Source organism: Sciurus carolinensis, chromosome 19 (genome assembly GCF_902686445.1).
Source record: "Sciurus carolinensis chromosome 19, mSciCar1.2, whole genome shotgun sequence".
Lineage (NCBI taxonomy): Eukaryota > Metazoa > Chordata > Mammalia > Rodentia > Sciuridae > Sciurus > Sciurus carolinensis.
The window spans coordinates 11,759,659-11,782,327 of NC_062231.1; the positions used below are offsets into that span (position 1 = coordinate 11,759,659).

Consider the following 22,669-nt stretch of genomic DNA (forward strand, 5'->3'; position numbering starts at 1 on the left):
AGTCAGCTTCTGCTGTGTGACAACCATCCCCAGACGTGGTGGATTCAGATGGCCACCATTTATCATGATTCTGCTTATTGGCAATTTGGGCCAAGCCCTTGGGGTCTTGGGCTCCTAGATGTGTCTGCAGACGGTTGTAGGTCCTCAGGGTAGCTCTTGGGGATTGGCTGGCTGTTGGCTGGGGTCCCAGGACCGACTAACGCACAGGGTGTCATCATCCAGCAGACTTGTCAGAGGCAGCTCAGGAGACAACGAGGGGCGGGCCTCAGGGCGTACGCTCTTTTTAAATCTCCACTTGCATGATTTGTGTTAATGCCCCATGAACCAGAGGAAGCCAGAAGACGGCCCCAGACCAACCAGTTGGGGGAAATAAAGCTGTCTCTGCATGAGAGCAGAGAACTCTGGGCATGTTTGCAGTTAACCACAATGTAGCCAATAACTATTGGGAGTTTTTAAACAATGTAGATATCTATTCTCTGTCATCCCACAGAGAAGAAGGCAGATGTGTAACCGAAGTAGTGACTCCAAGGAAAAGGGAGTGGATAGAGCAAAACTTTGTATCAGTGAGATTGGCTGTGTAACAACCATCCCCAAACTTCTTGAATCCAGGCAGCCACCCTTTACTCAGCTCAAGGTTCTGCTAATTGGCAGTTTAGGCCAAGTTTATACACAGAAGACAAAACACGAGGAAGGAATAATGAGGAACCGGAGGTTTAGGGAACTCTTGTAAGCTGGTGTGTGGACATCCTAACGGCGCTGGGAGTTTATCCAAAAATAGATTAGTGCCGGGTGTGGTGGCGCATGCCTGGGATCCCAGCTGCTGAGGAGGCTGAGGCAGGAGGCTGTTGAGTTCAAGGCCAGCCTGGGCCACTTAGATCCTGTCTCAAAAATGAAAAGGGCTGGCACGTAGCTCAGTGAGAGCGCCCCTGGGTTCCGTCCTGGGTACGTAGGAACAGGAGACGTTGGTGCATCACTTAAACCCTGAAGCTTGGCTCAGCAGGCGGGTGCGCTGCAGCGACTGAGCTAAGGCCTTGTGTGGAGCTGGGGAGCAGGGCCGAGGGAGGGGTGGCACCCCATTACCGTGGGACGGTGATTCCTGTCCTTTGGGTGTGCGCCCTGGGTTTCCGTGGCGTCTACGCCGCTCACAGAAGCCGCTCAGGCCCAGAGCAGAGAGGAGGCAGCTGCCTAGACTGGACCCGTCGTGCCATGGGATTGGGGCTGGGAAGTCCCAGGCGAGGAGTCCTCGGTGCCCCCAGCTGGCGTGTGGCATCCTTGTTTGGAAGGTCCTTCTCCTTATCACTACTTCCCAGCCTTTGTTCTTGTCTTTTTTTCTCTCAGGGGTACTAGGGACTGAACCCAGAGGTGCTTCACCACTGAGCCACATCCCAGCCCTTCTTTATTTTATTTAGAGACAGGGTCTCACTCGATCGCTGAGGCTGGCCTCCAACTTGTTTGCGATCCTCCTGCCTCAGCCTCCCTGGTCCTTGAGATGACAGGCATGTGCCACCGTGCCCGGCAGTCATGGGCAGACCCCCAGGCAGGCTCAGAGGGTAGACATTTTCCACTTGCAAACAAAGAGGACATTAAAAGCACCGTCATCGCCCCCTCATCTCCCCGCCCTTAGAGAGCTGAGTTTCTGAACAAAGAAATGTTGGCATTTCATTCTTGAACGGGGCCCAAGGCCACAGCCCTGACCTTTCTGTGCTATTCTTGGCACAGCCTGACCACACACGCCTGCCCCACCCAGGGCCCTGGCACCCGCCAGCCTGCTGGGCCTTGTTGCCACCACAGACCTGGGGCCTCGTCTTGGCACCTGGGGTCTAGCCTTGGCACCTAGGGTCTAGCCTTGGCACGTGGGGCCTAGCCTTGGCACGTGGGGTCTTGCCTTGGCACCTGGGGACTAGTCTTGGCATGTGGGGTCTTGCCTTGGCACCTGGGGCCTAGCCTTGGCACCTGGGGTCTTGCCTTGGCACCTGGGGCCTAGCCTTGGCACATGGGGCCTAGCCTTGGCACCTGGGGTCTAGCCTTTGCTCTGTCATCTCTAGCTTGGGCAGTCCTAACCCCCTCTCAGGGCCTTGGCGTCCTCCTCTGCATCTTGGGAAATCAAAAGGGCTGCCGTCCAGGGCTGTAGGGTGGCCCTGACGGATGGAGCGCCTGCCCGGTCAGACCTCAGAACCTTCCAGATGAGTGCAAAGTGCTATTTATGTAGTGTCCCCCAGACTGTGTGGTCCTGGGGATGGAACCAGGGCTGCTCCCCTACTGAGCTCCGCCTCCAGCCCCTTTTTATTTTTCTTTTGGAGACTGGGTCTCCCTAAGTTGCCCAGGCTGACCTCAAACTTGGGATCCTCCAGCCTTAGCCTCCTGAGTTGTTGGGATGACAGGCGTGCGCCCTGGCACCTGGCTCAGAAATCCCTTTTCTGAGTGTCCTGGGAAGACTCGGAGATGGTGTTTGTCTTTGGAAAGTTCTGGGTTCCATCCGTACATCCCAGGTTCCTACGGGAGCCTGCCGGGTTTGCCAGGCCTGGGTCCGAGTAGGGCTTCGTGGAACCCTGAACAGGGAACATCCTCCTTCCCCGTTACCAGTTTTGACTTTGAACATACTGCTGTCCTTCGACGGCTCTTCTCCCCGTCACCTCGCACAGCCAGACAGGAGCACGTGAGTGTTTCCGGACAGGAGATGCTGAGTGCGGATTCTTCTTCCTTCTGTATCTGCATTTGCCTGGCTGTGTGGTCGTGGCAGCAAATCGCTAATCCCTTCTGGCCTCTCTTTTTCCCATGTGCAAGTGGAGGGGCCGTAGGCGCTGGGCTTTGAGGGTCAAATAGGTGCTCACAAGGCAGAAAAGGAGAAAAGGCATTCTGAGCAGAAGGGACAGCCCATGCAGAGACCCAGCATCCTGAGAGCGCATGAGCGTCTGGAAATGGCGTTTGGGAGTGACTTTGGCTCACATGTAGGACGCGTGGGGACGTGACGAGGTGGGGCTGGGGACGAGGATTGAGGACTTGCATATTGGGCTGGTGAGTTTGTCCCCTAGAATGAGGAATTGTGGAAAAGAGATGAGAAGGGGAATCATATACACCAGTGAAAAAGAGGCTGGGATATGTATTGAGCACTGGCTGTATACAGGGCTTCCCACAGGGCTCAGCCTTCCCCGGATGTGGGTCCTCTTTGGCATAGAACTTGTATGATCCCCCTTGAGAGTGGCCGCCAACCATGCCGGGGTCTCCGTGCAGTGAGGCATGCTGGGATGTTTTACTCCCGATGAGGTGAGCCCAGCCCCAGCCAAGTCTCCACTGTTACCTGCGCTAGACACGTAGTAGGTCTCGGCTCCAAGACAATGAGTCACCTTGGGAGCTGAGCCTTAACCTGGCATCTGGGCAGCGAGGACCCGTGGCTGACCCCGCCGGCCCTTCCACGCTCTGGGTTTACGGAGGACACAGGAGAATAGCTCAGGGTGTTGTCCTTCGCCTTGGAGAGGAAGACACAACCGGACAAACCCCCGTGTGTCCGGACGGATGACATCGGGGTAGACACTTTGGCCCCCTAAGTCCCCACTCCCTCCTGCTCGAACAGAGCTAGCGGGGTCCCCAAACCTCCCAGCCTGCCTTGCGTACCACAGAGCTGAGGCGAGTGGTCAGCTCTTTGGAGGAACCTCCACACCCAGAACCATAGCCAAGGTCCCAGCCCTTACACTGGGCCTCAACTCCAGCTAAACTTCATCCCTGTCCTGCCACCGTCATCGTAAGTACTGGACAGTCCTCGGTCACGGTCACTCTGTTCTGTGTGTGCTGTGTCCTGCTCAGGTTACACGCAGGGTCTTCTCTGGGCCTGGGTTCCCCATGCCCCGCCCTCTCTGCGATGCCAAATCACCAGTCTCCGCAGGAGCTGTGAGGTGTCCCTTTTATTTACTTTGGTCCCAGGATTCGGTCCCAGAGGTGCTGAACCCCTGAGCCACCTCCCCAGCCCTTTTTACTTTTCATTTAGAGACAGGGTCTCACGGAGTTGCTGAGGGTCTTGCTAAATTGCTGAGGCTGGCCTCCAACTTGCCATCCTCCTGCCTCAGCCTCCGGAGCCGCTGGGATTTCAGGCGCGCACCACCATGACCAGAAGATGTCCCCTTTTCCATAGTCTCAGGGGAAGCCACCAGAGTCCCCGAGACAAGCCTGGTCGTGCTGGCTTTCTAATTTAACACTGAGCGGCTCTGTAATGGCCAAAGGCGGCACATCCCACGTGCCCTGGCTTTCTGAGGTCAGCTCTGTCCCCAGGGCTCCCGCCCCCTCTCTAGTCCTGGGTTCCTGCAGAGCCCCCTGGGAGCCCAGCCCGTATAGTCAGACTTTATGAGAATCAAAGACATGAGTCACGTTGGCCGACGTCCCCGCTCGGCCCACCTTCCTCTGCGGCTGTGGAGGGAGGCGGCGGCGGGAGAGGCCTGAGTGGCCCCCAGCCTGGGGCGGGCGAGGCCTTTTATAATCGTGGCCTCTGCTGGTCTCCAGGGGCGAGCCTCGGCCAAGAAAAGGCTGGCCCGGCGTCAAGAGGAAACGATCGGGCCCACGCGGGGCCATTTGACATCCCTGGACGGCAGCAGGCGGCCGGCCGTCGCGATCCCGATTGTTCTTTGGACCCCGCCCGGGCGTGAATCATGACTATTCTTGAAGGAGGCCGCTGACTTCTGAGCCTCCTCCCTTTGGACCAGACAGGGCAGGCGGGGTGGCCCCCGGGGTACCTGGTCCCTGGGAAAGAGGAACCGGGTGTCCAGGGTGCATTTGTGTCTCTGGGTGATTCCGGGTGACTCGCTGAACCTATCTGAACCTCAGTTTTTCCATCAATCGAATGGGAGTAATTGGTTCACTCGTTCAATTAATTGAGCACCTACTGGGTGCTGAACACTGGGGAATGATCGAGAGGTGCTCTCTGGATGTCTGGCCTGTTGTCTTGGTGGTAATAGTGGGTCGTTCCCCACGTTCCTTAAAGCCTTTAGGTCTAAAGGGTGCTTAGGGGACATCGGTGAGTGGCATCTTTTTTATTATTATTATTATTTTTGGTCCCAGGAATGGAACCCAGGGGCGCTTCACCACTGAGCCACACACCCCAAGCCCTTCTTATATTTTATTTAGAGACAGGGTCTCGCTGAGTTGCTCAGAGCTTTGCTAAGTCGCTGAGGCTGGCCTCCAACTTGCCATCCTCCTGCCTCAGCCTCCCCAGCCCCTGGGATGACAGGCGTGGGCCCCCGCGTCCAGTCTGGCAGCTTTAGTTTTGTCCTCAATGTTATTTTGAACAAACACTGCTGGGCAGGGCTAGGGGGCACTGATGTCACCGGGGTCAGCAAGAAAGGAGCAAAGGAAAGCAGCCCCTTTCGGAGACTGGGGAGTGGGGTCCGTCATGGATTGGCGTGGGCACGTTCTCCCCCGTTGATTCATTAGTCTGTTCGGCCGGAGTCGACTGAGCCCTGCAGTGTGGGGGGTGCCGCGGGAGGTAACGAGGACACAGCGGTGACCCCAAAGCCTTGTCCAGGTGCGGCTTGGGGTGGGCGCCTTGGATTTATTCAAAGTCCGTGCCTGGAGGCCTCTCTGGAAATGGGGGACATAGATCAAAAAGGGCCCCAGCCCAGAGGGTATTCCAAGAACTGGAGTCCCGGCCAAGTACGGAGAACCCCACCCACGGCCGAGGGCTTAGAATCTTCTAGAACTTTCTTCCAAGCGGCATCCTGCTCTGGAATTCCTCTTCCCATCTTATCCAAGAACACACGGGGACCACGTCACTCCACTCCTGGGGACGGAGCCTCCGAGTCAGGAGCTGACGGCCTCTAAAAGGAGAACCGGCCTCTTTTAAAAACCGCCAACACCCTAGGGTGCGGGGCCCCGGAGGTCCAGCGGGCGGATAACCTGGGGACAGCGGCGGGCAGGGCTGGTGTCCCGTGCACGGCATGACTCCCCTCGATCGCTGTCCCAGCTCTGGGCGCTTGGGGACAATGCGGGCATCAGGTTTCCTGGATGTGGCTGTGGGTCAGGGCCCGGCCGGGATGGCTTCCCAGGCACGGTTATCTCTGAAGCCCTCTCTCTGCCTCTTCCTGGGACCTTCAGGATCCTGGCTCCTGGCATCTCGGTGACCTGGTGGTCACAGTGGTGAGGTGTACGGAGTCGCCTGCTGCACCTCGCGGGCGCTGGGTTCAGGGCTTTGTGCGCGCTCTTGTCACAAGTTTCTGCAGGGAGGGGACAGACGGCAAGAACGCTCTGCCCGCACTAGGGACAGGGTGGATAAACAGGGAGGGAATAAAGGGCACGGTGGAGAAGGACTTGCCCCATTTTACAGAGGGGAGGCTGGGGTCTCGGGCTTGCCCAATGTCAACAGCCAAACGGTGAAGCTAAGATTTTTTAAAATTTTTATGTTTATTTATTTTTTGGTCCCAGGGATTGAACCCAGGGGCGCTTCACCACGGAGCCACGTCCTCAGCTCGTTTTGTGTTTTATTTAGAGACAGGGTCTCGCTGAGTTGCTTAGGGCCTCACTAAGATGCTGAGGCTGGCCTCCAATTTTCGATCCTCCTGCCTCAGCCTCCCAAGCCACTGGGATCACAGCATGCACCACCAAGATCAGAACCCAGTGTTCCACCCACGGTCAACACGCTCAGGGTTTTCCTTTGGTCCTGTAGAAAGAATTCCATACCCATTTTACAGATGAGGAAACTGAGGCTTAGGGCTTTCGTGACCTGCCCAAGGTCAGGCTGGGTTGAACCCGGCTGCGCCTGAGGAGTCTGAATCCACCCACCCCTGTCTCAACCACACGCTTTTTGGTTTTGGCGCTGGGTATGGATCCTTTTCTGATCCCTTCTAGGCTTCCCAACAACTCTGCCCCAAGACCAGGGGGGTCCCAGGGGTCTGAGGGGTTCAGTGACATGAATCCTGAGTCCTGGCCGGGCCCTCTGACTTCCGGTTCTGTCTGCCCAAAGGCGCAACGTGCTCAGCCTGTCCTCTGGAATCGACGAGCCGGGCGCTCTGAAGTGGGACCTGGCTCTCTGCCTCCTGCTGGTGTGGCTGGTCTGTTTCTTTTGCATCTGGAAGGGTGTCAGGTCCACGGGGAAGGTAAGTCCCATCTGTCCCTCACCCGCCTCAGGGACAGGCTGGCCCTCGGTGGAGAAAGTCTCCCGCGGCCCTGGGCCTTCCCGACCTGGAAGGGAGGAAGCCGGTGTGGCTGCGGGGTGGACCCGTCCTTTGAAAAAAAGAAAAAGAGGCAGAGTCGGGTCTTAGGGTCTATGCAGCCACGTTGACTCCCAAGTTGTCATGGCTCAGGGACCAGCCGCCAAGATCCCTGAACACGGGATGCCGGTTCTCTCCAACCAACCAACCCTGGCTGCTTTCCCCTCTCCAGGGCTGAGCAGCAGATCCGGGCGTTAGCAGACGATGCCCTGTTAGCGTTTAACCAATATGGGAGCTGTAAGTAAATTAGCTGGGAAGAGAGGCTGTCAACAACGTGTCAACCAGGAATGGAACCCAGGGCTGCTTCACCCCCTGAGCCACCTCCCCAGCCCGTTTTAAATTTTATTTAGAGACAGGGTCTCGCTGAGTTGCTGAGGGCCTTGCTAAATTGCTGAGGCTGGCCTCCAACTTGCCATCCTCCTGCCTCAGCCTCCTGAGCTGATGGGATGACAGGCGTGAGCCACCGCACCTGGTTCCCCTCTGCCTGTTTCTCTGGACAGAGCCACCTGTGATCCTGAAAGCCATTCTGGAAAGGACGCAGTCTAGGAAACACCATGGGCTTATCCATGGCTGGTGCCAGGCAGGCAAGAAGAGGGAAGAGGAGAGAGCACAGGTGTCCCCAATCTCCTTGGAGACTACTGTCCCCTATATTACCCCACTTCCTAATCCATGTCAGGAGCACACCCCGGGGGCACTCTACCACTGAGTTGTATCCCCAGCCCTTTTTATTTTATTTTATTGAGTCCAGGTCTGGCTAAGTTGCTGAGGCTGGCCTCCAACTTATGATCCTCCTGCCTCAGCCTCCTGAGTAACTGGGATGACAGGGGCACACTGTTCCTGGCTTCCTTTTTGCTAAATAGCAAAGAGACGGAGATTCTGAGAGGTTCAGTGACACGTCCAAACTCACCGTCTGACCTCTGAGCTTCAGTTTCCTCCTCCACAAATAGACGTGGAGAGGTTAACGAGGGTGTGTTACACGCAGCTGGCGCGCAGCCCGTGTGAATGGCTCTCTCCGCTCTGCCTTGGTTTCCCCATGCAAAAGTGAGCCCAGCCAGAAGTTTCTGTGGAGTTCTTGGTGCTGAGCAAGGCTACAGATATAAACCTAACTCATGCACTGTGGGCGGCGGGGGGCTTTACTATATGCCGGTTACTAATGTAGGTCGCAGGGCCGGGGACACGTGGCCCTTGACAAGCCTGACAATAGTCCCTGCTGTCTCAGGGCTGACAGCCCCCGGAGTCAGACCATAGCAAGATGAACAGGGTGCAAAACAGATGTCAGATGGTGACTGACCGTAGCTACGGGAAAGAACGCAGGTCAAGGAGAGATGTCCGGGTGTCCTTTTAAATAGGGTGACCAGGCGAGGTTGACTCTGAGGCAAAGGTCTGAAGAGAACCTTTGGATACCAGAGGGGAAAACTCGGGGTAGACACAACAGCCAGTGCAAAGGCCCTGTGGTGTGTCTGAGCCAGTCTGACGGAGGAGGCTGATGTCCAGCAGACAGGACACAGTGACCAACGTCTGAGACCCAGGGCAACACGCAGAACAGAGTCAGTGTCCATCCAGAAAGTGCCAGGCTGCTGCCGCTGTGGCCGTGTGAAGACGTGACCTAGCAGAGGTCCCCCCGGGCCTCACCCTCGGCCACAGCCTCCTCGAGGGCGGGTGTGGCTCCCAGAACAATAGCAGGGCCTGGGTCAGTCCAGAGGGGCCAAGACAAACAGCGAGCTGCGGACTTCCTGGAGGCCGCCTGCCCACCCGCCGGCCATGGCTTCCAGCCCTGGCTGCAGACCAAGTTCACGGCCGCCGCCGGTGGGGGCTGGGCCCTCAGGCAGCAGGCGGGTTTCATCCTGTCGGCTTCCAGCAGCCCACGCTCTGCAAGAGCAGGGACGTACCCGGCTTGGGCCCTACTGAGTGCATTGCCAGGTTAGGAGATGGGGAACCCGGGTCCCGAGCAGCACGGCCGGGGTCCACCTCTCAGCCTGGCCGCGTGGCAGCAGCCGGGAGCCGCCTGGGCCACCCTCTGCCCTCCCGCTCCCCCCGGGGAATGGGGAAGATTGGTCCCTGCGAGTTTCTAGGGCGTTTGGGCCACAGGGTTTCGGTGCTGAGGGCTCAGAGGCGCCAGGGAGTTACGCTCGCAAGAGCGGAAAAGTACCACGTCCTGCCGGGCCAGCGCCAGAGACCCACTGGTGGCGTCTGGCACCAGCTTCTCCCTGGAGGATCCCGGGGAGTCACGGAAATGTTGAAAGGTGGCTCTCAGGAGCTCATTGTCAGGGTGAAATCTGCAAAACAAGGTGGCTGTCTTCACGGGCACTGGAGTAGTGTCACCCGGCTGGGCGGTGGGAACAGAGTGTTTTTTTTTTTTGGGGGGGTGGATAGCAGCAACACCCCTGCCCCCCCAAGATACAGGGACCCTGGAAATAGTTGGCCTGGATCAAATCCCACCACCTCCAAAGTGGGGCAGAGTAGCTCACATCTGGAATCCCAGGGACTCAGGAGGCTGAGGCAGGAGGATGGCAAATTGGAGGCCAGCCTCAGCAATTTAGTGAGACCTCGTCTCAACAGAAAGGGAGCAGATTTGGCTCCTGGGTTCAGTCCCCAGCACTGGGGGTTAACGGAGAGAAGAGAGAAAGTTCCGCCTCAGACACCTCCTCACTTGGGAACCCAGGAGGGTGACTTCGCCTCTCTGCTCCCATTTTCTCATCCAGAAAATGCTGGTAATAAGGTCCCCAGCTCTGCCACCGTGCTTTGAGAATTAAATGAGTTCCTAGGCAGAAAGCATCGGGCACACAGCAAACACTCTACGCCAGGGAGAGATCGCCCCGCACCACTGGCTCTGGGCACAGCCTGGCTGCTTTGAAGTGGGAACCCTCTGGGGGCCCCCGGAGAGCCGTCTGCTGCTATTGTTCCCCTGCTGGGGTGTGGCCCACACAGGGGGCTCCCAGAGGTGGGAACTGGCCAGGGGCGCCTGCCCGCCGGTCCACAGGAAGGGAGGGGACAGCCCGGTTTACTTACTTTACTTTTTACCTCTCCTGTGACTTCCTGACATGCCCTCGACCTCCGTTCTTGGAGAGTCATGAGGATTTTCAGCCCCAAAGAAAAGAAATAAGGGGGGGAGGGGGCTGAGGCCTAGAGGAAGACCCTGCTTTTGGGGGGGGGGGTGGCAAACTGGCACTGGGGACTGAACCCAGGGAGGCTTCACCCCTGAGCCTCACCCCCAGCCCTTTTTATGTTTTACTGAGAGACAGGGTCTCACTAAGCGGCTGAGGCTGGCCTCCCACTTGCCATCCTCTTGCCTCAGCCTCCGGAGCTGGTGGGATGAAGGGCCTGCGCCTCCGCGCCCGCGGGAGGCTGGAGGTGAACAGCAGCAACTGAGTGCTCCCTGTCCCCCTCGCAGGTGGTCTACTTCACGGCGACTTTCCCATTCGCCATGCTCTTGGTGCTGCTGATCCGTGGGCTGACGCTGCCCGGCGCAGGCGCGGGCATCAAGTTCTACCTGTACCCCGACATCACCCGCCTGGAGGACCCGCAGGTAACGCAGGGCGGGGACGGACCAGCCCTCCTCCCGCCTGGCGGGGTCTTTCCCCGGCGGCGCACATCTGGCGGGGTCCCCAGCCCCTGGCGCTTTTCCACGCGCTGGCGGCGGGGCCGCTGCGCCCAGGGCGCACGGCTTCTCCAGCTGCGGGCGCCTCTGTTGCGGTCCGGGACTCCTGAGGCAGCCAGTTCTAGAGTCTGCCTTAGGCCCTGGGCCAGGTAAGGGACAGATCTTCTTAGCAGCAAGTCCCCGAGCCTCGGAGTTAATGGCTTCTTGGGAGGTGGAGGGACAGACTCGGAGTGCGCGCCCCGGAGTACCCAGCCCGTGACCTCAGGGAGAGGGAGACCTCCTGGGCTCATCGGAGGACCTTTGGTCAGCAGCTCTCGGCTTGCCGGTTGCCTTCCCAGGGGCCAGTCCTTGTCCTCAGCTCTGGGAGGGACTAGGAGGGAGGCGGGGAGTTGGCCACTTTCCGAGGACAGCTGAGGAGGTAGTTTTGCAGTCATGGGGAGATGCTTGCTGAAGGTTCTGGAAATCTGCTTTGCCTGCGTAATCCATTAATGATTACAGTAACCACGAGAGCAGCCTGCACGCAGGTTCGCCCTGCACCCAGCGCTGGGCTCAATCTTGTTTCTTTTTCTTTTTCTTTTTTGTACCGGGAATTGAACCCAGGGGTGCTTAACCCCTGAACCACAACCCCAGCCCGTTTTATATTTTATGTAGAGACAGGGTCTCGCTGAGTTGCTTAGGACCTTGCTAAGTGGCTGAGGCTGGCCTCCACCTTGCAATCCTCTTGCCTCAGCCTTCCAAGTCTCTGTATGACAGGCATGCACCACCGTGCCCAGCTAGATCTTTGTCTTTAGACCTTAAAAAGTAGCTCTGTGGCATAGGACTGTGGAGCCCATCTTACAGATATGGAAACCGAGGTTCTGGGAATGATATGTATTTGCCCAGGACCACTATAGAGTCAGAATCCAGAGCCATCTGTCTCAAAGCCCAGTTTGCAGCCTGGTGTGGTGGCGCATGCTTTACTCCTGGTGACTCGGAGAAGGGAAAAAATGTTCATTTCCACCCCTGAGGTAGGAACAGGTGGGCAGTGGGGAAACTGGCTCATCTGTTGAGTAGTCCGTGTTTTTAGCTTTTGTGGAGCGCGGGCCGCGCTGGGGATGGAACCCAGGGTCTCATCTCTGCTAAGCAAGGGCTGTACCCCTGACTACATCCCCAGCAACTCTGACTCAGCTATTTTGTTTGTTTATTTTTTTGGTACCAGGGATTGAACCCAGGGGCACTATAATCTCTGAGCCACATCCCCAGCCCTTTTTATTTTTAAAAAAATTTGCGACTGCATCTCACGAAGTTGCTGAGGCTGACCTCCAACTTGCAATCCTCCTACCTCAGCCTCCCGAGTCTCTGGGATGACTGGCGTGGGCCACCACACCAGACTTCATCTGCATATCTCAAGGTCCTCTCCTGGGGTCATCTTCCTGTGTCCAGGCACCTGTGCCTCCTCCTCCCGCCAGCGGATGACTGACAGCCCCTTCTCTCTCTCCCCACCCCCTCCCCTCCCCTCCCAGGTGTGGATTGACGCTGGGACTCAAATATTCTTCTCCTATGCCATCTGCCTGGGGGCTATGACGTCACTGGGGAGCTACAACAAGTACAAATACAACTCGTACAGGCAAGTGTCGCGCCGGCGGGCCTGGTGGACGATAGAAATGATGATGTTTAAAGAAAAAAAAAAAAGAGAGAAGTAGGAAGCCCAGCTTCCATGTGTCGTGAATTAACTTGCTCCCTGACATATGTGTAACTTAGGGACTGTATGCTGCTGGGATGCCTGAACAGTGGTACCAGTTTTGTGTCTGGCTTCGCAATTTTTTCCATCCTGGGCTTCATGGCACAAGAGCAAGGGGTGGACATTGCTGATGTGGCTGAGTCAGGTACGGTAGAATCGGTGGCAGTGGTGGTGGGCACTGCCACCTAGTGTGTAAGCCGAGTACTGCAGGCATGAAGCCAGACCCCCAGGGGGATGGGGGGGGGAATGAGCCTGGTTTCTAAAATAGACCTCCCCCCCCCACCAAGAAGCTCCCTCGACTCTCACGGAGCACAGAAGCTGCGTTTTAAAGGTGGTCGTTGCAATTGGCCCGCGGGGCGGCAGACACTCGGTGGGGAGGCGGTCCCGTCGGGAAATGCGTGGCTACGTGATGATTCGTGTGTCTTTACAACCCCTTCCCAGCCGACGCCCGGTTTTCGGGGACAGAAACCACCCCGTTGGTTTGGCAGCTTTGCATCGCCACCTCCCCCGCCCCCCTGAGCCTTGGTGCTGGTGTTTGGCACTTTGCTCTCAGTGCGCATGCGCTCCCTCCGGGCGGGCCGGTCCATTCATTCATTCATTCATTCCAGGGACGCCCCGCCCCCCCGGCCTGGGGGCGGGGACAGAGGGAGCGCCAGGCTGCCCTCCCAGGCGGTGACAGGTGCAGCCTGGGGCTAGGCCCTGTGGGCACTGTCACGCCTCCTCGGGTCGCATGGAGACCCAGACGCGCCTCCCCAGGGACGGACTCCTGAGCCCTCCTGTGGTCTGGGACCTCGGGAACCTGGGTCCCTGCAGCTCCAGCAAAGCTGCTTCTGGACCCTGAGGAGGCTGGAATTTTAGAACCTGCACCCAGCATCTCAGGGACCTGGGTGCCAGGACTTGGGTTGAGGCTTTAAAATGAGAGCGGCTTAGGTGGCAGGCTCTCGGGACCCCCAGAGTCTTCCTTCCTGGATTCTGGGTCCTTCTCCGGGCCTGCACCCCCAGTTCACTCGGAGGGCCGGTGTCCGCTGTCTGGAAGGTTTGGTGGTGTCCACACCCGACACCCCCGCCTGACTTCCCGATCTCTCTCTCAACCCCTCGGGGGTCACCTGGACCCAGGGGAGGGCCCTGGCTGAGGTTCCTTCTGACCAGGGCCAGGCACATGGGGTCCCTGATGTTCTCCGGCCCTTGACCTTAACCTCCTCCTTGTATTTGAATGCCAGTCCTGTGGTCCCAGCACCCTGGCGGTAGGAGGCCAGCGGGGACGTTGGCATTGAGCATCCGGGTATTTCAGGCGGGGAGGCCAGCGGCCTGAGAGAAAGTCTTGCTTGGGTGGGTCAGGGACAGAGCAGGGTCTCCTGGTGCCCACCGGGTCCACTCCTGGACGATCCCTCTGCCCTGTCCCTCTTCTGGCTCCCCACATGGCCTGGGACATAACGTGACAATCTCCGGCCTTCAGGTGTGACATTTGCCTGGGCTCCTCAGACCTCCCGCGCCCCTGTCCCTTGCCGAGTCCCATCCTTGAACCCAGCTCTCCCCAGGGCCGCGGAACCACCTTGGTAATCCACACCTGGCCCCCCACTCTTCCCTCCTTCCCTCCAAATTAGACCTTCGAGTGCCCAAGAGCCCCAGGGGGCAGGCCAGAGACTGAGGCCGTAGAAACTTATTCCAGAACTATCCGTACCCATTTGAGAGTGTGGAGGGGGCCCCAGGACAGTGCAGGAGCCCCGTCCCCCACCCCAGACGCCGGGGCTCGCCAACGAACGCCCCCTGATCGCAAGTGGTCAAGAGCAGGCGTTGAATTTGGCGGGGGGAAGACCCAGCTCGGCCGGGTTGACCAGAAGTTTCTCTGTGGAGGGGCTCGGGCGCCGGTCTCTGTGGGCAGCCTGAGGTGCTTCTGACTCTCCATCCCCTCCCAGGACCTTGTCCTGTATTCCCCACGGGGATGGCGAACAGCCGGAACCTCTAGAGGGATCATCTCTCTAATAAGCTTTTGACAAGCACCATATTGAGCCCAGAGTGTCTGGGTGAGAGGATTAAGTAGCTGATGGGCGTGGGAGGCCCGGCCTGGCCGTTCCCCGCTAGTGGAGGGACCTGGGGAGCAGCTTCCCCTCTTGCCAAGTTCACCATCAGCTTTTAGAGAAAGACGCTCAGCCCCTCTGCCAGAGGCTGGCTTGAGAAAGGCAGAATTCAAACACAGAAACAAGAAAATGGAGAATCTTATACCTGTCTGGCAGTTGACTGGACCTGAGTCCTCAATGGTTTTTTTTGTTTTTTTTTTGGTACCAGGGATTGAACCCAGGGACGCTTACCCACTGAGCCACATCCCCTGCCCCTTTTTTTAATATATTATTTAGAGACAGAGTCTCGCTGAGTTGCTTAGGGCCTCACTAAATGGCTGAGGCTGGCCTCCAACTTGCGAGCCTCCTGCCTCAGCCTCCCCAGCCCCTGGGACGACAGGTGTGCGCCACTGCGCCCTGCCTGATTCCTCACTCTTGATGTCTATTCATCAGGACCACTGCTGTAGAATTAGGGGGACCAGAGTCCTCCCCCGTCCTGGCCTAGGTGGACATGGCTGCAGATTTTGATTTCGACTTTGACCTTGATTCTACAGTTGACCCAGAGGTGGGGAGTAAGTGGGTTGTTCTGAATCCATTTCTCATCTCTCACACTCGGGTCCACTCAGGCCACCTTTGGACTTGGCAAGAGCCCCGCCGAGTCCACTTAGGGAATTTTCTGGCATCTTTGTGGCTCCCAAGCACTTGTCAAGGTCAGGGTCATTGTTTGGGGTGGGCTTTCTCAGACTGAGTGGACTCTGTCTTCTAAAGAGACCCGCCTTCCTCTGCCACCTTTGGGGTTGTTAACACTATAATGGGGATTTCCTTTTTTTTTTTTTTGGTACCAGGGATTAAACTCAGGGACACTCGACCACTGAGCCACATCCCCAGCCCTATTTTGTATTTTATTTAGAGACAGGGTCTCACTGAGTTGCTGAGTGACTCACTTTTGCTGAGGCTGACCTCCAACTTGCGATCCTCCTGCCTCAGCCTCCCAAGCCGCCGGGATTCCAGGCGCATGCCACCGTACCCGGCTCATCCTGGGGATTTCTGGTTCCCAATTTCCTGCAAGATTGATTTGTTTTTGTGGGGTCTTCCCCCCACCCCCTATTCTTCAACCATTCATTTGGTTTCTGATGTTTGCTTTTAAAAAATATTCCTCGCCTTCCTACCGTCGGCTCTTTGGGTTCCTTGATTTTTCGCTTGTCGTTTAGGTGGGTTTGGTTTTAGTTGTCCACGTTGTGCCTGGTTCTCGACCCTGCTTCTTCTGAGGAGCCTACAGGTGTCACTGAAGGGTGACTCTTCCCCCCGCCCCCCACCCCAGCAGTTGCTTTAGGGCTTTTGGAGGCAAGAGGAGGTGACACTTGTGTTTCTAGAATAATTACGGCGAGGGGCTGTCCCAGGGCCGAGGTTCTGCAGCCGGTTCTGGAGACCAAGCCTCCCTTCCCGGGGGAGGAGACGGTCTCTGCCTCTGAGCATCTGCACAGACGCCCCGGGGTGACCTGCGCCCTCCCTTGTGTGGGGGGCACCCCGAGGCCCTCGCGGGGCCTGGGGAGACGCAGACTCTGGTCCACTCAGGCAGCCTTTGGGCTTGGCGAGAGCCCCGAGCCCTCTTAGAGAATTTTCTGGCATCTCTGCGGCCACCCAGCGCTTGCCAAGGCTACCGAGCCCGGGAATGAGGACCTGGACGTGGCCCGGGGTCCCCAGGGTGGCCCAGCCTCCCCCTGCAGCCTGCGCGCGTCCTGAGAGGTCAGAGCGGGTGGCGGACGCGTCACCTGGAAGACGCCCGGCTGGGCCTCGTCTGTTTGGTCTCCTCCTTTCGGCTCATGCTGCGCGTCCGCCCTGAACCCTTCTCTCCGGAGGCCAGAAGCCTCTCCCCGGGTCCTTCAGCCCGTGTGGACCAGGGCCACTCTTCCTGAGTCCCCGGGGCTCGGTCCCGGGTCCCCCAACCCCCAGCAGCCGGGCCCAGCCTCTGAGGAGGCCGCTCTGGCTGTGCAGGTGACAGATGCGAAGCTGAGGCCCCTCCTGAGCCCTGGCCGCGACCCCCCAGGTGACGGTTCAGACCCAGCTCCTCCCTGTGGCTTGGGGTTGGGAGCCCCACCTCAGATCCGAGAGTCTTGGCGGTGAGGCCCGGGGTCCCCAGCGGCCTGGTCACTGACGCGTCCCCTCCTTCTGCCCCTCCCGTCTTCCTTCTAGGTCCGGGCCTGGCCTTCATCGCCTACCCCAAGGCCGTGACGATGATGCCGCTCCCCACCTTCTGGTCCATTCTCTTCTTCATTATGCTTCTCTTGCTCGGACTGGATAGTCAGGTACGTGCGTGCGCGGCGCCAGCCCCGGGTGGGGACCCTGGCTCTGGGAACAAGGCGGGAGGAGGTTAGATCCCTTCCTGCCTTCGGATTATACTTCCAGTAGGTTCCGGCCAGCGAGGGGCTCCCTCAGGACCTCAGGAAAGTTCTCAGGCCGCGAGCCAGGCTCGGCGGCACACGCCCGTCATCCCAGGACCTTGGGAGGCCGAGGCAGGAGGATCGCAAGTTGGAGGCCAGCCTCAGTCACTTAGCGAGGCCCTGAGCAACTTAGCGAGACAGTCAAGCCATACACGAGGAATAAAAGACCCAGAAAAGTCAGGACGTGGCCCGAGCAGGTGACGAGGAAGCACCTGATCTCCGTCACGGGCCTCCAGTGTGGCTGGGAACAGCCAGACCACAGTTAGTGTTTGGTGCTTCTGGAGACTCCTGTGCTTCAGGCAGGGAAGCCCCGTTCAAAGCCACCCTGCCCTCCGGCCATGCCGGCTTCCCTCCCCCAAAGCAGCGCTGTCTCCGTGGAAGTTCCTTCTGCAGGTTTTGCAGTGGAGCCAGGGCCTCACCCACGCCAGGCGTCCGGTCCACCACCCACTTACGCCCAGGCCCACTTTCCGGCTCTCCTAAACCCCACATCCCACCCATCAGGGCTGCGTCCAAGGGCAGGTCAGGGTCAGGGTGGGTCAGTGAGAGCCAGGAGCTGCTGGTGCGTCCGGCTTTAAAGGAGCTCCGCTGTGAGACCGAGCACATGTCCTCCACTCTGACCCTCGGTCTCTTCATCCTGGTTAAAGGGCACTGCAATGTCTTCCTTGATGGCCGTGAAGCCCTGGGGCACAGTGCCAGGCAGGCGCAGAGCAGTCAGCAGCTGTTGTGAGGGTGGTTCGCTTGGTTCTTGGGCCCCTTTCCATGAAAATAGATGTGTTTTTGAGGCCCTCGCTGGCTACACTGGCACACGCCTGTCATCCCAGCTACTCGGGAGGCTGAGGCAGGAGGATAGAAAATTCGAGGCCAGCCTCAGCCGTTTAGTGAGACCCTGTTTCAAAATGAAAACTGGAAGGGGCTGGGGATGTAGCTCTGTTGTATGGGGTGTCCTGCATCCCATTCCCAGGACGGCAAATGAACAGGAACAAAACGCTCCAGGACTCTCTTGGAGATCAGGACAGGAGAGCCCCCTGTAGCTCAGTCTCTGCATGGACCCCAACCTTCAAAGGCGGTGGCCAGGGTGGCTCCCTGGGGCTCAGAGCCGGGAAGGAGACAGGTCCTAGAAGAGAGAGGAGGCAGCAAGGTCAAGAAACAGCAGAGCTGGGCGAGGCAGTTTGGGAGGCTGAGGCAGGAGGATTGCAAGTTGGAGGCCAGCCTTAGCAAAAGTGAGGCCCTAAGCAACTCGGGAGACCCTGTGTCTCAGTAAGACAGAAAAAGGGCTGGGGATGTGGCTCAGGGGTCCAGTGTCAAGTAAAATAAAATTAAATTAAACCACAGCAGAGGTTCTGGCAGAAAGGGGACCCGGATTAGCAGAGAAGACGGGATGAGGACATTCGGGAGCCCCCAAGCAGAACGCTTGCTCGGTCGCTGATACTCGAGCCGTGTGACTGGCAGGAGGACTCCGTCGATCATTCTGGGGTCATGAGCTCCGTCTTTGCAGGCCCCAGGCAAATAGCTTCTAGAACTTCTTCCAGAGGCCTGCGCCAACGCAGCCAAAGCAGAGTTAATGAACGAGTCCTGCTCCCCACAGCCACCGGCTCGGAGGCTGCCTCCCGGGCGAGCGGAGGTGGTCAGTCATTAGACCTTCTCCCTGGGAGACCCGGGCCCCGTGGGGGACGCCACCTCCCAGCCAGGCCCCGGCTCCAGGGATGACCCTGAGGATCTCAGGCAGCTGTCAAAGCCGGCCGCGGGGAGGCTGCCACTCCTGAGCCGGTCCCTGCAGAGAGGGGCCCTCCAGGCTCCGTGACCTGCCCAGTGTCACCCAAACAAAGGGGACAGGTGGTATTCAGCCCTGGGGAGCGAAGGGAGGGAGCTCAGGCCTCTGAGGTCACGAGACCCGTCCCTCTCTACGCATCAGGTCACCGGAGCTTGGGGACATGGGGAAGCTTTTCCAGATGCCCAGCAGTGTCAGCCCCGTGATGGGCTCAGAGCACCCCCAGGGCAAAGGGTCACCCTTGCCAGTTTTATTTTGGTCCCAGGGATGGACCCCAGGGGTGCTTACCCACTGAACCACGTCCCCAGCCCTTTTTCTATTTTATTTAGAGACAGGGTCTCGCTGAGTTGCTCAGGGCCTCGCTGAGTGGCGGAGGCTAGCCTCCACCTTGTGAACCTCCTGCCTCAGCCTCCCGAGCCGCAGGACGGCAGGCGGGCGCCACCACACCGGGCTCCTTTTGTGAGTCTCCTGGTTTCCACTTCTCTCACCCCGGCGGCACGGGGCCCCTGTGGCCCTTTCCCCGCACACAACGGGGAACTTCTCCTCTTTCCAGTGTCCCTCCTTGAGCCTCCTGTGGAGGTGTTTGGATCTGACTTGTGGGAACAGCAGGGGCACGTCCTTCCCCAAAGCCTCTTCCCGGGTCGCACACGTGGGTCGGGGTTTTTAGCTTCTCCACTCGAAGGGATCAAATCAGCTCGGAGGGTGTGCTGGGCAGGGCCGTTGGGGTGTGGCCATCCAAGTTTCAATGCTTCCGCGGGCCTTTGAAACCCCAGTGGCACTTCTGGGACCTTAGACCTCGCCCCAGGACACTTGCGCCTGAAGGCAGATGGAGAGGAAGTGTCTGCCGGGGGAGTAGGAGCAGAAATCTGGAAACCATCAGTTGGGCAATGGTCAGATCAATGATGATATATGTCCAGAAGGTGGCGTTTGATGCCGCCCTTTGACAAACGAGGCAGATCCTGTGTCACGGTCTCCCAGGAGAAATCGTTCAGCACAAAGATGGAGAGATTGCCCATCATTCCAGAAGGTTCCCCGTGGAGGGGCCTTTTCAAATCACCTTCGCTACCTTTGGAAGCCCAGGGATGGATTTCTGGTCTCATGTTGCAAAAATTAAAAAGGATTTAAATAGATCACCTGTGGATCCGGCCGGAATCGCCACCGTTCTGCCAGCAGGGACCCTGGGGACACGGAGGCCCTGACGTGCCCTGAGGTCCATACTCGGGCCACACGTTGGCTGAGTGGCTGGGCATTCGAGCCCGACTCTGCCTTCGGAGGGACGGAGACGGAGGGAGGTTGTCACGGCAACACGTGCCCGAGCGCCAGGGCTTTCCAGAGCCGCCCGGGGGACGTGTGGTCAGCGGTGCAGGGACCCCAGGGCTCGACCCGCCTGACCCGGGGTCCCGCTCAGGAGGCAGGTGGACGGGGCCCCGCAGACACCTGGCCAGTCCCCGGGAGGGTCCCCCACCGCCCCTCGGTGGCCGCCCGGCCCTCACGGCTCTTTCTCCCCCTAGTTTGTTGAAGTCGAAGGACAGATCACGTCCTTGGTTGATCTTTACCCGTCCTTCCTAAGGAAGGGTCATCGCCGGGAAGTCTTCATCGCCATCGTGTGTGGCATCAGCTACCTGCTGGGGCTGACGATGGTGACGGAGGTAGGTGACAACGAGGTGACAGGGTGACAATGAGGGTGACGATGGTGACGGAGGTAGGTGACAACAAGGTGACAGGGTGACAATGAGGGTGACGATGGTGACGGAGGTAGGTGACAACGAGGTGACAGGGTGACAATGAGGGTGACGATGGGGATGGAGGTAGGTGACAAAGAGGTGACAGGGTGACAATGAGGGTGACGATGGTGACGGAGGTAGGTGACAACGAGGTGACAGGGTGACAACAAGGTGACAGGGTGACAATGGGGGTGACAATGGTGACAGAGGTAGGTGACATGGGGTGATGGGTAGGTGATGGGGTGACAGGTGACTGGGGGTAGGTGACAAGAGGGTGATGGGGTGATGGAGGTAGGTGACAATGAAGGTGACAGTGGTGACAGGTGACAATGACAGGGACCTGGTGACACAGGCGCTGTCCCACACCGTGCACGAGGTGCCTCCCCTTACCGGGCGTCCTTGGCTAGGTTGGAGCCCCGCCTCCTGGTCGGGGCCACCGTGTGGCCGCGGCTGGGCGAGGACGGGAGGGGCTCAGCCCCGTGCAGAGCGCGTCCCGCCCAGGCCTGGAGCAGACCCGGCAGCAGGCGTGAGGACCCGCGGTCGCCGCTTCCGTGACCGCTTCAGTTCCAGCGACCTGGCATTTCCTTACTAGTTGCCATGGCAACGCTGTGACCATCCCCTGGCCTGGGCGGCCTGATTACGGGGAGCGTCCACCGCGATCCCTCTGACCACAGCTCTGCTCCGCCATGACTTGGGTCGTGGCCCTCCTCAGCCCAGAGGGGAGGCGGACGCCCTCGAGGGGCCATGCTGACCTTGGCGCGAGATGGCTCCCCACGGGCAGAGGCCTGGGGACGTGTGGGCTTCTGGTGGACCAGGTGCTTACGCTGTCCAGAGAGTGGGCAGGGCCAGGAGGGGGCTCGGTTTAAAATGGGTTGAAGGGGTGGTACAGCCTGTGTCATCCCAGCAACTCGGGAGGCTGAGGCAGGAGGACCGCAAGTTGGAGGCCAGCCTCTGCAACTTAGCCAGACTCTGCCTCTAAATAAAAAATAAGAAGGGCTGGGGGTGTGGCTCAGTGGTTAGCACCCCAGTACCACAAACAAACAAGAGCACCCAAGAGTGGACGGGGGCAGGTGTGTGACCGGGCCGTGGCACGTTTAGCAAGAGGAAAGCCAGAGACGATAACGTGCTGAGAGCAGAAGCCCAGACGCGCCCGGGCCAGGCCCTCCCGCGTCCCTCCTCCGCCACCCGTGCCCTCCCGCAAAGGGTCTAACCCTTACCCTCAGATCCACTTCCGGCTTCCATTTTTTCCTACTAGAAGTAAACACGCTTCCTCTGGGGGTCCCTGGGGGGCAAATCCCCTTCAACTCAGCTCCCAGACCACACCCCGAGCCGCGGGGTATGGCTGGTGTCTTCCCTGCGAGTGGTACTTGGTTTGGAAGCTGATGGCGGGGGACCCACTGTCTTGCTAAGATAACGTTTGCTCGCTTTCCGTCCCTGGGGGTGGGGGAGTGCGTGGTAAATAAGTTTCCAACTTCAAACATGAGACTGAGCATCTTTTTATACACATGTGTCTGGTCATCCCGTTACCCATTTTTTTCTTTGGAGTTTTTTTTTTTTTTACTATTATTATTGATTTGCCAGAACTCTTTGCATAGGAAGGGACTTAGAAGCCACCTAAGAAACCAACCTTCTGTGTGTTTTTTCTTTTTCTTTTTCCCGCTGCAGGGTGGCATGTATGTGTTTCAACTCTTTGACTACTATGCAGCTAGCGGTGTATGCCTTTTGTGGGTTGCATTCTTTGAATGTTTTGTTATTGCCTGGATATATGGTGAGTATAGATTTTTTTTTGCACAGACTCTCCTAAGTTTCTCCTTTGGGCCTCTGTACATTGAAGCTTTAGGAGCAGTGAAATTACCAGAAAGGCCACCTCCACCTAGATTGTCCTCAAGAGTGGTCCTTTCTCTGGGCACCTGATACCAGTTATCCCCATAATGGTACAGAGAATCCCAGTGCTAAGGGCTCCAGGGACGGACGTCTGTGTTGACAGATAAGCTACTTTGTTTCAGGGTCTGTGATGGACGACTGGCTCTGGGGTCTAGAAATGGTCCATTTTGACCTCCTTGACCTTCAGTGGGCAACGATAAGATTTGGGGTCTGTTTAAGGTCACCAGTAAAGTTGAATATCAGATAATCGCAGATAAACATTTGCCGTGCTTGGTGTGGAGATGCAA

At 58.3% G+C, this 22,669-nt stretch overlaps 1 protein-coding gene across 4 annotated transcripts in view; it reads left to right on the forward strand.

Annotated features, from left to right (window-relative positions):
* Positions 1-22,669, forward strand: part of Slc6a6 (solute carrier family 6 member 6) — a 71,395-nt gene that overhangs the window by 40,249 nt on the left and 8,477 nt on the right. For all 4 annotated transcript variants that reach the window (XM_047534718.1, XM_047534715.1, XM_047534716.1 and 1 more), the window contains 7 exons: positions 6,944-7,076; positions 10,582-10,716; positions 12,291-12,394; positions 12,529-12,653; positions 16,759-16,871; positions 20,286-20,423; positions 22,164-22,266. In XM_047534718.1, coding sequence (XP_047390674.1) covers positions 6,944-7,076; positions 10,582-10,716; positions 12,291-12,394; positions 12,529-12,653; positions 16,759-16,871; positions 20,286-20,423; positions 22,164-22,266 — 851 coding nt within the window. The remainder of the gene's footprint in view (positions 1-6,943; positions 7,077-10,581; positions 10,717-12,290; positions 12,395-12,528; positions 12,654-16,758; positions 16,872-20,285; positions 20,424-22,163; positions 22,267-22,669) is intronic.